The sequence below is a fragment of the Hyla sarda genome, chromosome 10 (assembly GCF_029499605.1).
Source record: "Hyla sarda isolate aHylSar1 chromosome 10, aHylSar1.hap1, whole genome shotgun sequence".
NCBI classification, from domain to species: Eukaryota; Metazoa; Chordata; class Amphibia; order Anura; family Hylidae; genus Hyla; species Hyla sarda.
This window is the reverse complement of record NC_079198.1, coordinates 100,457,284-100,473,300: the sequence shown is the minus strand read 5'-3', so window position 1 is coordinate 100,473,300 and position 16,017 is coordinate 100,457,284. Positions and strand designations below refer to the sequence as shown.

At 40.3% G+C, this 16,017-nt stretch overlaps 1 protein-coding gene across 3 annotated transcripts in view; it reads right to left on the bottom strand.

The window, feature by feature from the left end:
- Nucleotides 1-16,017, bottom strand: part of MORN1 (MORN repeat containing 1) — a 443,783-nt gene that overhangs the window by 283,865 nt on the left and 143,901 nt on the right. For all 3 annotated transcript variants that reach the window (XM_056543353.1, XM_056543352.1, XM_056543354.1), the window contains one exon: nt 12,631-12,741. In XM_056543353.1, coding sequence (XP_056399328.1) covers nt 12,631-12,741 — 111 coding nt within the window. The remainder of the gene's footprint in view (nt 1-12,630; nt 12,742-16,017) is intronic.

The window sequence follows — 16,017 nt, the reverse complement described above, 5'->3', positions numbered from 1 at the left end:
AGCACTTCCATAAGGGCCACAGCATACATCAAGAGGCACATAATGAACTGGTTGTAACTCTTACCAATTTTGTTTTTACCCACAACTACTTCCTATTTAACTCACATTTTTCCATCAGATCAAAGGGACTGCCATGGGCAGTCCCATGGCACCAAATTATGTTAATCTTGTACTAGTGTGGTGGGAGGAAGTAACTGTGTTTGGATAAAATATGACCCAGTATCAGGCTCCAAAAGCCTTTTTGAAGAATTCGTAAATACTCTCAATATCAGCCTAATTGAGCTCATATTCACTTATGAAATTGATAAGAACAACCTGTGTTTCCTGGATGTTTCCATTACTTGCAACTGTAATGGTGGATTGATACTAAGGTTTATTGTAAACTTACTGCAGGTTAAACACTGCTGAGATGAGATCACCACCATCCAAAATCCCTAAGAACCGGCACGCCAAAGGGCAAATATCTAAGAATTCGTAGAAATTGTTACTCCAATACCAATTTTAAACATGAAGTCCAAAACTTGAGAAACCAGTTTCTATCCAGGGGTTACCGTGACCACACTCTGAGAGAAGTGTACCAACATTCCAAAGACCAGGACTGAAAACAATTATTAGTTCCAACCACAAAACAGGACTCTCCACAAAACAGGATCATTGCTACTTATGATTCAGCTGCACCTGAGATCAAACATTTGATTAAGCAATTCTGGCCTATTCTACGTACGGACCCTATTGTATCCAACCTAGTGGGGACAACCCCCTCTTTACTTATAGGAGGGGACACAACTTAGGTGACCCCCCCCCCCCCCCCACACACACACACACACCAAGCCGGCTGGCTCACGGATCGATCGCCAAATCACTGGCACATACAAATGTGGAGGCAAGCCTGTAAGTACATTAAAACGTCTAAACTGTTCACCAGTTATACCATGGGCAGAGAATATAGGAACTATGACTTTGCCAACAGCAAGACGTCATGCCTCATTTATCAAGCCACCTGCCCCTGCACGAAGTCATACATAGGGAAAACATTCAGGGTATTCAGACCTCGCATATTAGAATTTGTAGGTGACATAGAACATTCCAGAGAAAAACCTCTAGCCCTTCATATGCGCACGTCATGGAGATCATCCCTTTGATATATCCTTTCAAACCATTGAGGTAATACGTAAAGATTGTCGGGCAGAGATGTAGATAAACAATTGCTACAAAAAGAGGCAAAATGGATATTCAGATTAAAAATGTTGCATCCTGAGGGCCTCAATGATACTCTTTCTTTTGCCTCCTTCATCTATTAATACCCTTAGTTATTTATTTACCACTGTCTCTGATATAGCCACCACTAGCTTTTGGGCTAATCATTAGAAATCCAGTTTTCCTATTTTGATAAAATTGTTATCAATTATCATTATTGTTATTAATTACCAGCCATTTCTATCTGTCTATTAATTATAATTCATAATTTACAAATATCATTGCATTCATTTATCCTCATAAATAGGTGTGTTTAGGATCTCTTTAGTGATATCTTTGATTTGACCTCATATAGGGCTAATATTCAGCTACCCCTCTATTGAGGACTTGACACATTGCAGTACCTGTTAGTTGCACCTACCTATCTCCATTATATCAAACGCGAAGCTCTCTAAGATGAATATCAGCATTACCGGAGTCTCCTCCCTCCTCCACTCGGTGGAACACAAAAGCGTGCTGTGGCGTGTGACCTTCTTCAGTGTATAGACTAATATTACCATGCAAATAGTCATCAACACCAACATTTGTTCTCACATTCCACCATCCTAGACCTTATTAGCAATTGTTTTTACATTTTACCATCTCATACCTTATGAGCAACACATTGGCCACATGTTTTATCAGCAATATAATTGCCCTAATTTCTCTCCATGCATGTATCAAATGTTGTACACATATGCACTCTTCAAGTGAACAATTAGTTCATATCTCCTTCTCAAACCCATCACCTATTTATGGCATTGCATACTGTTATCTATCTAGGTATCCTAATTGTCTCATCAACTATATGTAACATTGCATACTTACATCCCTATCCCTGATGAACCTGCTGCATAATCAAGCTGTAGAAACACGTCAGAATTTTTCTAGGTTATTATAACCTTTTAAATTTGGGATATTTTTTACAGTTGTACCCATCATCTATCGGGTTTAGACATCAATCTTTGCATAAAAATTTGTTTTTGTAAATATTTGTTACCACTCCACCTTTTTCTCACTTTATGGTTTTGACACATTACACAAATTTGTGTGTTGAGGGTCTGATCACTCCATCCAATACATATCTTTGCAGACCCCCCCCCCCCTTCCTGCTGTACATATTTTAATTTTTTACAGTGGGGATCAAAAGTTTGGGCACCCCAGGTAAAACATTGTATTAATGTCCATAAAGAAGCCAAGGAAAGATGGAAAAATCTCCAAAAGGCATCAAATTACAGATTAGACATTCTTATAATATGTCAACAAAAGTTAGATTTTATTTCCATCATTTACACTTTCAAAATAACAGAAAACAAAGAAATGGCGTCTGCAAAAGTTTGGGCACCCTGCAGAATTTATAGCATGCACTGCCCCCTTTGCAAAGCTGAGACCTGCCAGTGTCATGGATTGTTCTTAATCATCATCTGGGAAGACCAGTCAATCTCAAAGGTTTTAAATGCCCAGACTCATCTGACCTTGCCCCAACAATCAGCACCATGGGTTCTTCTAAGCAGTTGTCTAGAAATCTGAAACTGAAAATAGTTGACGCTCACAAAGCTGGAGAAGGCTATAAGAAGATAGCAAAACGTTTTCAGATGTCAATATCCTCTGTTTGGAATGTAATTAAGAAATGGCAGTCATCAGGAACAGTGGAAGTTAACCCCTTAACGACGCAACCCATTTGGGCCTTAAGGACGCAGACAATTACATTTTTACGTTTTATATTTTTCCTCCTCGCCTTCAAAAAATCATAACTCTTTTATATTTTCATCCACAGACTAGTATGAGGGCTTGTTTTTTGCGCGAGCAGTTATCCGTTGTAATGCCATCACTCACTTTACCGTAAAATATATGGCGCAACCAAAAAAATACTATTTGTGTGGGGAAATTAAAAAGAAAACCGCAATTTTGCTAATTTTGGAAGGTTTCGTTTTCACGCCGTACAATTTACGGTAAAAATGACATGTGTTGTTTATTCTTTGGGTCAATACGATTAAAATTATACCCATGATAACATACTTTTCTATTTCTGTTGAGCTTAAAAAAAATCACAAACTTTTTAACCAAATTAGTACGTTTAAAATCCCACTATTTTGAACACCCATAACTTTTTCATTTTTCCGTATAAGCGGCAGTATGAGGGGTCATTTTTTGTGTCGTGATCTGCACTTTTTATTGATACCATATTTGCTTTTATAAAAGTTTGAATACATTTTTCATAAATTTTTGGGGGAATAAAAGGTTGTAAAAAAGCAGCTATTTTGGACTTATTTTTTTTTTTTACGTTCACGCCGTTCACCGTACAGTATCATTAACATTTTATTTTAATAGTTCAGATATTTACGCATGCGGCGATACCAAATATGTATATAAAATATTTTTTAACACTTTTTGGGGGTGAAATAGGGAAAATTGGACAATTTACGTTTTTATTGGGGGAGGGGGTTTTCAAATTTTTTTTACTTTATTTTTTTACTTTTATTTTTACACTTTAATAGTCCCCATAGGGGACTATTTATAGCAATCATTTGATTGCTAATCCTGTTCAGTGCTATGTATAGGACACAGCACTGATCAGGGTTATCAGTCATCTTCTGCTCTGGTCTGCGGGAAGGCAGTCAGAGCAGAAGACTCCCGGAAGGCAGGCAGGTGAGGGAACCTCTGGCTGCCGTGCTGGATGATCGGATCGCCCGCAGAGATGCTGCAGATGCCGTGATCTGTATTGGTCAGCAGCAGGGACCTGCCGGTCATGATTCAGGCATCTCTCCGATGCCCGCGGTTATGCTTAGGAAGTAAATGTACGTCCTGGTGCGTTAAGTACCACCTCACCAGGACGTATATTTATGGCGCTCTTCGTTAAGGGGTTAAGGCAAGATCTGTAAGACCAAGAAAAATATCAGACAGGACAGCTCGCAGGATTGTGAGAAAAACTATTCAAAACCCACGTTTGACTGCACAGGAGATCAGGCAGACACTGGAGTTGTGGTACACTATTCCACTATAAAGAGATACTTGTACAAATATGGTCTTCATGGAAGAGCCATCAGAAGAAAACCTTTTCTACGTCCTCACCACAAAAATCAGCGTTTGAACTTTGCAAATGAACATTTAGACAAGCCCGATGCATTTTGGAAACAAGTTCTGTGGACCGATGAGGTTAAATTGAACTTTTTGGCCAGAAGGAGCAAAGGTACGTTTGGAGAAGAAGGGGAACAGAATTTAATGAAAAGAACCTCTGTCCAACTGTTAAGCATGGGGGTGGATCAATCACGCTTTGAGGTTGTATTGCAGCCAGTAGCACAGGGAACATCTCACGAGTAGAAGGAAAAATGGATTCAATAAAATTTCAGCAAATTTGGGATGCTAACTTGATGCCATGTGTGAAAAAGCTGAAGTTAAAGAGAGGATGGTTTCTACAAATGGATAATGATCCTAAACACACCTCGAAATCCACGGATTACATCAAGAGGCTTAAACTGAAGGATTTGCCATGGCCTTCACAATCTCCTGGCCTCAACATAATTGAAAATCTATGGATAGACCTTAAAAGAGCAGTGAGTGACAGACAGCCCAGAAATCTCAAAGAACTGGAATACTTTTGTAAGGAAGAATAGGCAAAGATACCTCAAACAAGAATTGAAAGACTCTTGGCTGGCTACAAAAAGCGTTTACAAGCTGTGATACTTGCCAAAGGGGGCAGTACAAGATATTAACTCTGCAGGGTGCCCAAACTTTTGCAGACACAATTTTTTTGTTTTCTGTTATCTTGAAAGTGTAAAAGATGTAAATAAAATCTAACTTTTGTTGACATATTATAATAATGTCTAATCTGTAATTTGATGCCTTTTGGAGATTTTTCCATCTTTCCTTGGATTCTTTATGCACATTAATACAAACTTTTACCTGGGGTGCCAAAACTTTTGATCCCCACTGTACGTGCACATTAATGCTGAGGGAACACCACCGTGGTTGAGGCCATCCTAGGGTGGGCATACCTTCCCTTTCCTCTAAGTCTCCATTTTCATCTGTGGATTAAACCAATTTAGCCGTGGACATAAATTTCTATACATTATCATATGTATCCCATCATACCCTCACAAACACACCACTTGGTCCTCACCAACACTGCATATATCATTTGTGAGCACATGTTTGTCCTTTGTACAGTGGGGATCAAAAGTTTGGGCACCCCAGGTAAAAATGTGTATTAATATGCATAATGAAGCCAAGGAAAGATGGAAAAATCGCCAAAAGGCATCAAATTACAGATTAGACATTCTTATAATACGTCAACAAAATTTAGATTTTATTTCCATCATTTACACTTTCAAAATAACAGAAAACAAAAAAATGGCGTCTGCAAAAGTTTGGGCATCCTGCTGAATTTTTAGCATGCACTACCCCCTTTGCAAAGCTGAGACCTGCCTGGGAAGACCAGGTGATGTAAATCTCAAAGGTTTTAAATGCCCAGACTCATCTGACCTTGCCCCAATAATCAGCACCATGGTTTCTTCTAAGCAGTTGTCCAGAAATCTGAAACTGAAAATAGTTGACGCTCACAAAGCTGGAGAAGGCTATAAGAAGATAGCAGAACGTGTTCAGATGTCAATATCCACTGTTTGGAATGTAATTAAGAAATGGCAATCATCAGGAACGATAGAAGTTAAAGCAAGATCTGGAAGACCAAGAAAATATCAGACAGAAGAGCTCGCAGGATTGTGAGAAAAACTATTCAAAACCCATGTTTGACTGCACAATCCCTCCAGAAAGATCTGGCAGACACTGGAGTTGTGGTATACTATTCCACTATAAAGAGATACTTGTGCAAATATGGTCTTCATGGAAGAGTCATCAGAAGAAAACCTCTTCTATGTCCTCACAAGAAAAATCAGCGTTTTAACTTTGCAAATGAACATATAGGCAATCCTGATGCATTTTTGAAACAAGTTCTGTGGACAAATGAGGTTAAAATTGAACTTTTTGGCCGGAATGTGCAAAGGTACGTTTGGAGAAGAAGGAGAACAGAATTTAATGATAAGAACCTCTGTCCAACTGTTAAGCATGGGGGTGGATCAATCATGCCTTGGAGTTGTATTGCAGCCAGTGGCAAAGGGAACATCTCACGAGTAGAAGGAAAAATGGATTCAATAAAATTTCAGCAAATTTTGGTTGCTAACTTGATGCCATCTGTGAAAAAGCTGAAGTTCTAAACACACCTGAAAATCCACGGGGGATTACATCAAGAGGCATAAACTGAAGGTTTTGCCATGGCCTTCACAATCTCCTGACCTTAACATAATTGAAAATCTATGGATAGACCTTAAAAGAGCAGTGCGTGACAACCAAGAATGTAACTTTCTGTGGTACCTTTTTAGTTGATACGATTAAAAGTTATATTTTATCTGTCCTAAAGGGTAGTTACTGATTCTGTGATGATATGCCTCGCTATAGGCATATCTCTCCATTGCGAGATCAGGCAGAAGAACAAGCTACGCAACAAATCATCCTCTATGAATTTGCATGAAGCAATGAGTCATTCAACCTGGTATAGATAAAAAAGAATTGTTCCAAGAATTAATCTCAATTTGATAATGTTGCCCTTTGAAATAACATGTTAAACTTAAGATCCTCAGACATTTTTTATTATGCAATTATTAGGTTTAAAATGTTGTATCTTTATTTATTTTTTATATGCTTATATCTCCAGCTTAGACAAATCTAAGTGCTAGAGAGATTTTTCCCACCAAAAAACTGGCTGGTCAGATGGTCTGCATAGTGGTTTCTAGTGCTCAGATACCCCTAAGACTTACAGAACCATATTGTAAGACAAACAGACAGTTGCAATAAAAAAAACATACGTATATACTCGAGTATAAGCCGAGTTTTTCAGCACGATTTTTCGTGCTGAAAACACCCCCCCTCGGCTTATACTCGAGTGAACTCTCTACCCGCAGTGGTCTTCAACCTGCGGACCTCCAGAGGTTTCAAAACTACAACTCCCAGCAAGCCCGGGCAGCCATCGGCTGTCCGGGCTTGCTGGGAGTTGTAGTTTTGAAACCTCTAGAGGTCCGCAGGTTGAAGACCACTGCGGCCTTCGACATCATCCAGCCCCCTCTCACCCCCTTTAGTTCTGTACAGTACTCTCCTCCGCTCGGCGCTGGTCCGGTGCTGCAGGACTGTCCGGTGGGGAGGTCGTCCGGTGGGATAGTGGTTCCGGGCTGCTATCTTCACGGGGGAGGCCTCTTCTAAGCGCTTCGGGCCCGGCCCCAGAATAGTCACGTTGCCTTGACGACGACGCAGAGGTACGTTCATTACCAACGTACCTCTGCGTCATCGTCAAGGCAACGCCTCTATTCTGGGCCCGAAGCGCTTAGAAGAGGCCTCCCCGGTGAAGATAGCAGCCCGGAACCACTATCCCACCGGACGACCTCCCCACCGGACAGTCCTGCAGCACCGGACCAGCACCGAGCGGAGGCGAGTACTGTACAGAACTAAAGGGGGTGAGAGGGGGCTGGATGATGTCGAAGGCCGCAGTGGTCTTCAACCTGCGGACCTCCAGAGGTTTCAAAACTACAACTCCCAGCAAGCCCGGACAGCCGATGGCTGCCCGGGCTTGCTAGGAGTTGTAGTTTTGAAACCTCTGGAGGTCCGCAGGTTGAAGACCACTGAGGGCGGATAGTTCACAAGAGGATGATGAAGGGGGGGGGGGGTGGGATGATGACAAGGGGATGATGAAGGGGGGTGGGGATGATGACAAGGGGATGATGACAAGGGCATGATGAAGGGGGGGGTGTGGGATGATGACAAGGGGATGATGAAGGGGGGGAGGGGATGATGACAAGGGGATGATGAAGGGGGGGTGTGGGATGATGACAAGGGGATGATGACAGGTGATGATGATGAGGGTCTGGATGATGACAGGGTGATAATGATGAGGATGTTAATGACGGGGGTCTGGATGATGACAGGGGGGGATGATGTATTTCCCACCCTAGGCTTATACTCGAGTCAATAACTTTTCCTGGGATTTTGGGGTGAAATGAGGGGCCTCGGCTTATACTCGGGTCGGCTTATACTCGAGTATATACGGTAAGCACGTATCAATGCTGGCAGGTATAAATAAGAATAGCAATAACAATAAATGACAGAAACCAAATTATGATAAATGGATGATAGAACATCATGATGATGACAGCGGTCCAAAATTGAAACAGAAGGTAATGAGCAGAAACAACTACAATAAATGGCCCAAGCTAGTTACCCTCAATCCTGCCATAGATTTATCACTAACACAAAACCTAACAACAGACAAACCTAAGCTTCACTTTCCCTACATATATTCTAATAATAAACCAGATACAAAAATTAAAGGGCTTCTCCACTGGAGAACAATTTTTTTTAATCAACTGGTGCCAGAAAGTTAAACAGATTTGTAAATCACTTCTATTATAAAATCTTAACCCTTCCAGTACTTATCAGCTGCTGTTATGATCCACAGGAAATTCTTTTCTTTTTTAATTTCCTTTCTGCCTGACCACAGTGCTCTCTGCAGACACCTCTGTCCATTTTAGGAACTGTCCACAGCAGGATAGGTTTTCTATGGGGATTTGCTCCTACTCTGGGCAGTTCTTAAAATGGACAGAGGTTTAAGCAGAGAGCACTGTGATCAGGCATAAAGGAAATTCAAACTTCCAGTGGATCATAACAGCAGCTGATAAGTACTGAAATTATTAAATTTTTTAAATAGAAATAATTTACAAATCTGTTTAACTTTCTGGCACTAGTTGATTTAATGTTTTCCAGGGAATTACCCCTTTAAGCTGCAAAGCTGATCACTGGCTAACATTTGCTGTCCACTCACCATATGGATAGACTACATTTCATTACATATGTGTCACTCAAAGACGTTTTTGTCAAATGTCGTTTTGGTTGCAGTGTACAGTATCTGGATTTCACAAATTCCATTGCAGTGAGGATAACCTGCAGGTGGATAGCGTACATTTATCAACTGTATCTGAAACCTCTCAAGGGCCTAATATTACGGTCCTGGCGTATCCCATAGTAAATCTACAATTACATGAAATGTATACTACCACATGAGCCATTCAATATGTGGAAAATTAAACGACTAAGTGCACGTTGTGAAAATTAAGACTTTGCCTCGTTTTAATTTCTTATATTTAATAAAGTAAATGTAAAGATTATTAATGGCGTGTGAAGACAAAGCGAAGAATGTAAAATGTTGATGTCAATTTGCAGATTTGAAACACAATTGAGCATGCCGGCATTTATCGCTATAGAGTTACAGTGTAGATTTTACATTTTAAAGCTCTTCTATTACGGAATATAAAGAAAGACATAAATGAAAGTAGTGCAGGGGTTTAAATTGCTATTACCTTTGTGAGCTTGGGTAAGAAACAAAAATGCCAAGTGAGGCATAGGGGAATAACAGATAGTTTTCTTTCTTGCTGCTGGCATAAAAATGGGGTTTGACTTTACGATGGGGATTTTAAAAAATGTTTCTTTTTATGCGCTAATGGTAATAAATCAGCACTTAAAAATCACTTGGTTTACAGTAGGATCATGTTGCGAGATGCAGGGGTAGCAGGTTTTGCTTCAATGAGGTATAAGTCAAGCCCTTTATAGATAGAAATTACTACCTTTACTACTACTGTTTCTTTTTAATTCATTCATCTATTTGTCAAAGTGGTAATGGTTGTGTGGTTTGACATTTTGTCAGACACCACAGAGTTTCGTGAAGGTGCCTTTAGACTAAGTGTTGGGGAAAGATGGGGAGATAAGTCATTACAGACTTACCAAGAAGGCCCTTTGACTATAGGCCCTATTACTCAAGGGGGTTTATCATTTGGTTTCTTGGCTGATGACATGGTTTTGAGTAGAGGATGTGCAGCCAACAAATGATATAAGTAAAGGGCCGCACAAATGATCCTGCAATCGTTCAGGCAGTCCTGTTGCATGACAACTGAGCCATGTAATAGGCTTGTTAAGTGAGTGCCAATTTTGTTTACTCTTGCATGCATTGTCTTGAAGTTGCCCATCTATGGGGTGAATATAGCTTTATCCAGCATGTTTTATTTGCTGCTGCTTCTGATCCTCCAATGTTTTTTAAGTTGATTGGCAGAATAAAATGTCCCCAATCCTCTGTTACTGCTGTTCCATGGTGTCCATATCCCGAATGGACTCCGTTTCTTGGTCCCTGCCTCGACACAATTAAATCACTGGTCAGTCAATCATAGTAAGCCAAAGGTGGCTCATTTCCTTATGATGGCGAGCAGAAAGTGAGGATCAGCAGTGACCCAGGCTCCATCAGTACAGTAGAAGTGGTTGATAGGTAAGCCTTCTTAATTCCAGTCTTTCCCCGATTTTTTCTGCTTTTTATCATACCGGACAATCCATCTAATGTTGTGTACTGTAACCTTTTGAATTTAAACTTAAAGATGTTTTAGGTTTGTTTTTGCTTTTTTAAGCAGGCAGTCTGGCATCTTTATAAAAAAAAAAAAAAACTCTCCACCAGAGAACCTTTTTTAAAAGGAGTATTCCAATTTCAGTGACAAAAGCTAACTCATTGTATAATGGAATTTAAAATTTTCTAATACAGTTTCCATATTAAAGGATAACTGTCCAATACACTGGGTTATAGTGTTGTAAAACAGGTGCCAAATGACGTGGTCACTTAATTAAATGTCCAGTAGGTCCTGAGATTTATCCCCCAAAAGATTCTCTGCTGAATTCAGTGAATCACGCACAGGAGGTGGGGCTTCACCAGCTCAATTTACATATTCATTGTCTGTGACTCCACTTCACTAAGATGTGAAGTCACAGGCTGGCCATATTTAAGTAAGTGACCACTCGTTGGACTCCTGTTTGCCCACAATATAACCCAGTGTATTGGGTTTAGTGTGAGTGAACAGGCTTATAGCTTTAAATTGGTGCAGCCGTTCTGGAGATTTTCATCTTCTTGCTAATGTGGTATTTTCTTCTTATCTGCACTGGAGGTGACTGGTGCTGTAACTGCAATGCTTTCTCCCGCCGATAAGCCCACCCCTTCCTGCCAATAATTCATGCACTGACTTGATGAGGAAGATGGATGAATATACATGAAGGGGGTGGATATATTGGCAGAAGGGGGAGGAGTTTTCCCCTGGAGTGGGCAAGAAAAAGCATTGCACAAACAATAGTAGCTGCCTCCAGTGCAAATAAGAACAAATTACCATATTAGCAACAAAATGAATATCTCCTGAACAGTTGCAACGACTTTCACCCGGTAAGAAGCGTTAGAAACAGGGTCATCTGCCCTATCTACCTGTATATTCAGGTTAGTGCAGGTGACCCTGCTGTCAGTTTATCTTTAAGCAGCAGAGTAGAAGTGTCCCTCTGTCTACTCAACCTTGGCTTGAAAAACTGGGCCACTTTGAACACAAATGCTAAGCTGCTGTGCTTTACTAAGAATCACAACCACTAAGATTGCTGTACCACTAAAAGTGTAGAAACAGTTCAGTAAACTTATTGTTCTGAATTACACCACTAATTTTCTTTTAAAGATAAATCAGCATGAGGGAAGAGAGATACATAGCGCCATGCTGCATGTTTCTTTAACAGTCATGCCTCGGAATATTCTTCACGGTCTTCACTTTTTGGATCAGCTTTATGCCGACAATTCATTAAAATGAATCAATCATCAAAAAAGAAATGTATTGTAATGATTTCTGGGAGACTAACTGGAGAATGTGATACATTAATTAGCTAAACGATGTAAATTAGGACAGATAATCTCAAAAAGAAAGGCTCGTATTTACTGTCTTTAAAGTGTGTAACTGTAGCAAAAGCTAATATGCATACACAAAGTAACACAGTAATTAACAGCTATATAGATATACGGTACTTGTGAAATATTGCAATTGTATACTCATTATAATCACAGTTCACCTCCAAATATTGTACATGTACCCCTACCCACCCCCTCATAATATTTTATAATTTTCATAGCATCTAAAATATCCATCATAAAAGAAAATAGATGATTTTTTTTTATTGATTTTTTTTTTAAAGGGAAAGGATGTTACTGTTCACGGATCATGACATGTGGTTGTATACCAAAGCACCGAGTTGTAATATTTGCCCTTAGGGCTGCCTATAGGCAAGCCTACCATGCCTATAGGTATGTCTGCAAGGTAATTATATCAGTTGACAGATCTCTTTTAGTCTGGTGAACATCTGCAAAGAGCAGGTTGCGTTAAGTACGAAATATAAATCTACGCTTGCTGCAAAGGCTGCATAAGTGTTATACCTGCTCATTTAGTACAAGTGAGTTTTAGGAGTATACTGGCTCAAATCTGGCTATTAGGATTAAGAGAAGAGAGTGGAACTTCTTACTTTCAGCGATTATCCCATCTTCTTTCATCAGCTGTACATGAAATGTGGCAGGAGATCCTTGGACAACTTCTTTTACGTCTTCTCCCAGGATAGTTATCTTCTTAGCAACATCTAAAATGACATATATAATTACACATAAAACACTGGCCAAAGTTATGGGGACGGCTCTTCAGAACGTCGCTCAGACACTAGCTTAGTGGCCTAGTTACAATAATTCACTGGGCATAATGTGTCGGTTCATAGATACATGCATTAAAGTAGAATCTGGTCAGGAAACAATAAGAAATGACAGGGCATAAAGAAGTCTGTAATAAATATTCTTTTTACAGTGGAACAAAATTTAATAATTGATTTAGCCCTAGATCATTATTTTATACTTCTGTCCCATGTGTCCACTGTAGTGTACAAAACAAACACTGCTACTCAATGTCTCATCAATGCTCAGCTTCTTTAGATTGTCAGCTCTAGGGAGCACGGGCTTCATATGGTTTGTTTTATAAGATGAGATTTGCAAAAAAGAAAAATACTTTCAATAAAACTTTTGGAAGAGACTCTGGTTAAACTAGTATGAGATAGTTTTCTTTATTCTGGAGGAGACCTAATTTACATTCCTTTTTTTCTCTGTGGGCACTCCATAGCCCTGATCTCTTTAATTAGAATCAGAAACCTCCCGACTAAAAGGAGTAGTCCAGTCATGAAAAATAAGAATAGGGGATAAGTTTCAGATCGTGGGGGGTCCGACCGCTGGGGCCCCCCGCGATCTCAGGTACGGGACCCCGGCTCCCTGGCCAGAGAGCGTGTGTCAACCACCACACAAAGCGGCAGCTGACAAGCCCCCTCAATACGGCGCTATGGCAGAGCCAGAGATTGCCGAAGGCAACGCTCCGGTTCTGCCATAGAGTTGTATTGAGATCGCGGGGGGAGATCTAGGGGGGTCCCAGCAGTCAGACCCCACTCGATCCCCCTTAGGATAGGGGATAAGTTTTTCAAGACTGGAGATCTCCTTTAAATAAAACCAAGGATACCTGCCTGTATTAAAGTGTACCTGTCATTAGCAAAAACTTTTTATATGATGTAGATAATAACATATGTATTAACAAATACAGAAAGTGTGGGTCAGACAAGCAGGGCTCTGTGCAGGCTCCTGGCTTGTCAATCTTTCTGTGTGAGCTGGGAGCGTGTCACAGAGCCTCAGTGCACAGAGCCCTGCTTGTCCTCAGTGCAAAGAGCCCTGCTTGTCCTTACTGTACATATCCCTGCTTGTCCTCTGTGTAAAGAGCCCTGCTTGTCCTCAGTGCACAGAGCCTCACTTGTCCTCAGTGTACAAAGCCCTGCTTGTCCTCAGTGTACAGAGCCCTGCTTGTCCTCAGTGTACAGAGCCCTGCTTGTTTTCAGTGTACAGAGCCCTGCTTGTCCTCAGTGTACAGAGCCCTGCTTGTCCTCAGTGTACAGAGCCCTGCTTATCCACCCACACTTCCTGTATCTCTTTACAGAGATGCACAGGCAATAGCTGCAGGGACAAAAATGATTATTTTTTAACCAATGTATATTACAAATATTCATATAATTTCCTACATTATATAAAAAGTTTTTGATAATGACAGGTACACTTAAAATTTTTTAAAGAGAAGAACAATAGCTGGACAGGACCCAGAAGGTATTACAAAGTTATAAAAGGTCATCAACTTGATACAGTGAAACCTTTTTGAGATGACCACCAAAAATTTGAAGGCTATCCGGGCATGTTGGGAGTTGTAGTTAAGCAACAGCTGGAGACACTCTGGTTGGGAAACATTAGTAAAGAATATCCTTAGCACACTCCCATTGATTTAATGGAAATTATGCTGCTATGTTTACATGGTGGAAGTTCCTTAGTGGAGTTTTGATGAGGAATTGGATTCCCTCAAAAGATTAAACACATGGCGGGAGGTGGAACACTGACAGATTCGGGAGAGTCAGTACTGCCGTAATCTATTCCTGTGACCCTACTGTATCTAGTAAACTGTCAGCAATCTCAGCACTGATTCTAAGTTAAATGAGACTTTGAATTTCCTACTTATTTCTACGGCATATCACAGTGGAAATAAGCTCAAAGTCAGCTCTGTTTCTACCTCGCTGAATTCTGTAGTGTGAACATTCCCTAACCATCAGTCAACAATGGCTCCCACTTTCAGATACCAAGTTGCGTCTATTGGAGCATACTGACAGTGAGCACATGGGATATAATTATTACAGTCTCTGGAGGGTTAGGCTGTCTGGCACTAGGAAATATTCCACATCTGGTGATAGTCATAAGTCACATTTACAAGATAAATGACTGAAGTGTTGCATGCAGTTTAACTAAAACTCACTGTAGAAACAAAATTTTAGCTCTGTGACATGATTTACAGACCTAAGCAAGGGAAAGAATGAGGTCAAGAAGGAATGATTTATTTTCTGCCAGTGTCCTCTGTTTATAACAGTAGGTAAATGTTACATTTTGTCAAGTTTTTTAGTTAAGGCTATTTCCGTAGAGCGGTGTTAAAGGAGTTATCCACCATAAGGTGATTTTAGTACGTACCTGGCAGACAGTAATGGACATGCTTAGGAAGGATCTGCGCTTGTCTTGGGGCTAAATGGCTATGGTGTGAGATTACCATAACACTGTGGCTAGCTTTTTGTGAACTTGTATTTCCTGTTTGACTTTTCTTTTTTTGAATACAAATCCCACAATACCATTTTAATTCCCTCCCACACCTCAGCCACCCCACCCATTGAAACATAAATGAGATGCATCCATCAAAAGACCTATGGTTTTCAATCAGGGTGCCTACAGCTGTTGCATTAGTTGCAGATTGATCCCTCGCCCAAAATGCGATCGCTCCACCCATTGAAGCAGACAGGCTCCCTGTCATCAGCTGACTAGTGAGTCAGGTCTTGGCCGCATTGCAAGCTGGGAAAAATCTCAGACAACAGTCATTTTGTATGCTGCTAAAAATAAATAGTGGGGTGAAAATCACATAAGAATTGTGAGAAAACTGTCACACACAGGTACAGACACTATATTATGAACTACACTAACTTTACAGCCCCTGTAGCATAGTCAAATAAAAATAATTCCCGGAATACCCCTTTAAGTAGTTGTAAGTCTGGTGTCAAGTTTTTACAGTCCCAGGAAACCTGTATGAAATACTGATGTATTGTACAGTTCTCTTCTAAGTATTGAGTAGATAGTAATGGATGGATTAGTGCCTGTGTGCCAACATTCACAGTGTAGTTGGCTGGTGGGAGGTTCAATAATCCAATAACAATTATAGAGCTGCAAGAATAAAACTGGAGAGAAGAACCAGAGAGTCAATAGACAATCTCGAAAATATTTGCATAATCTTGCTGGACCATTGTTCAGCC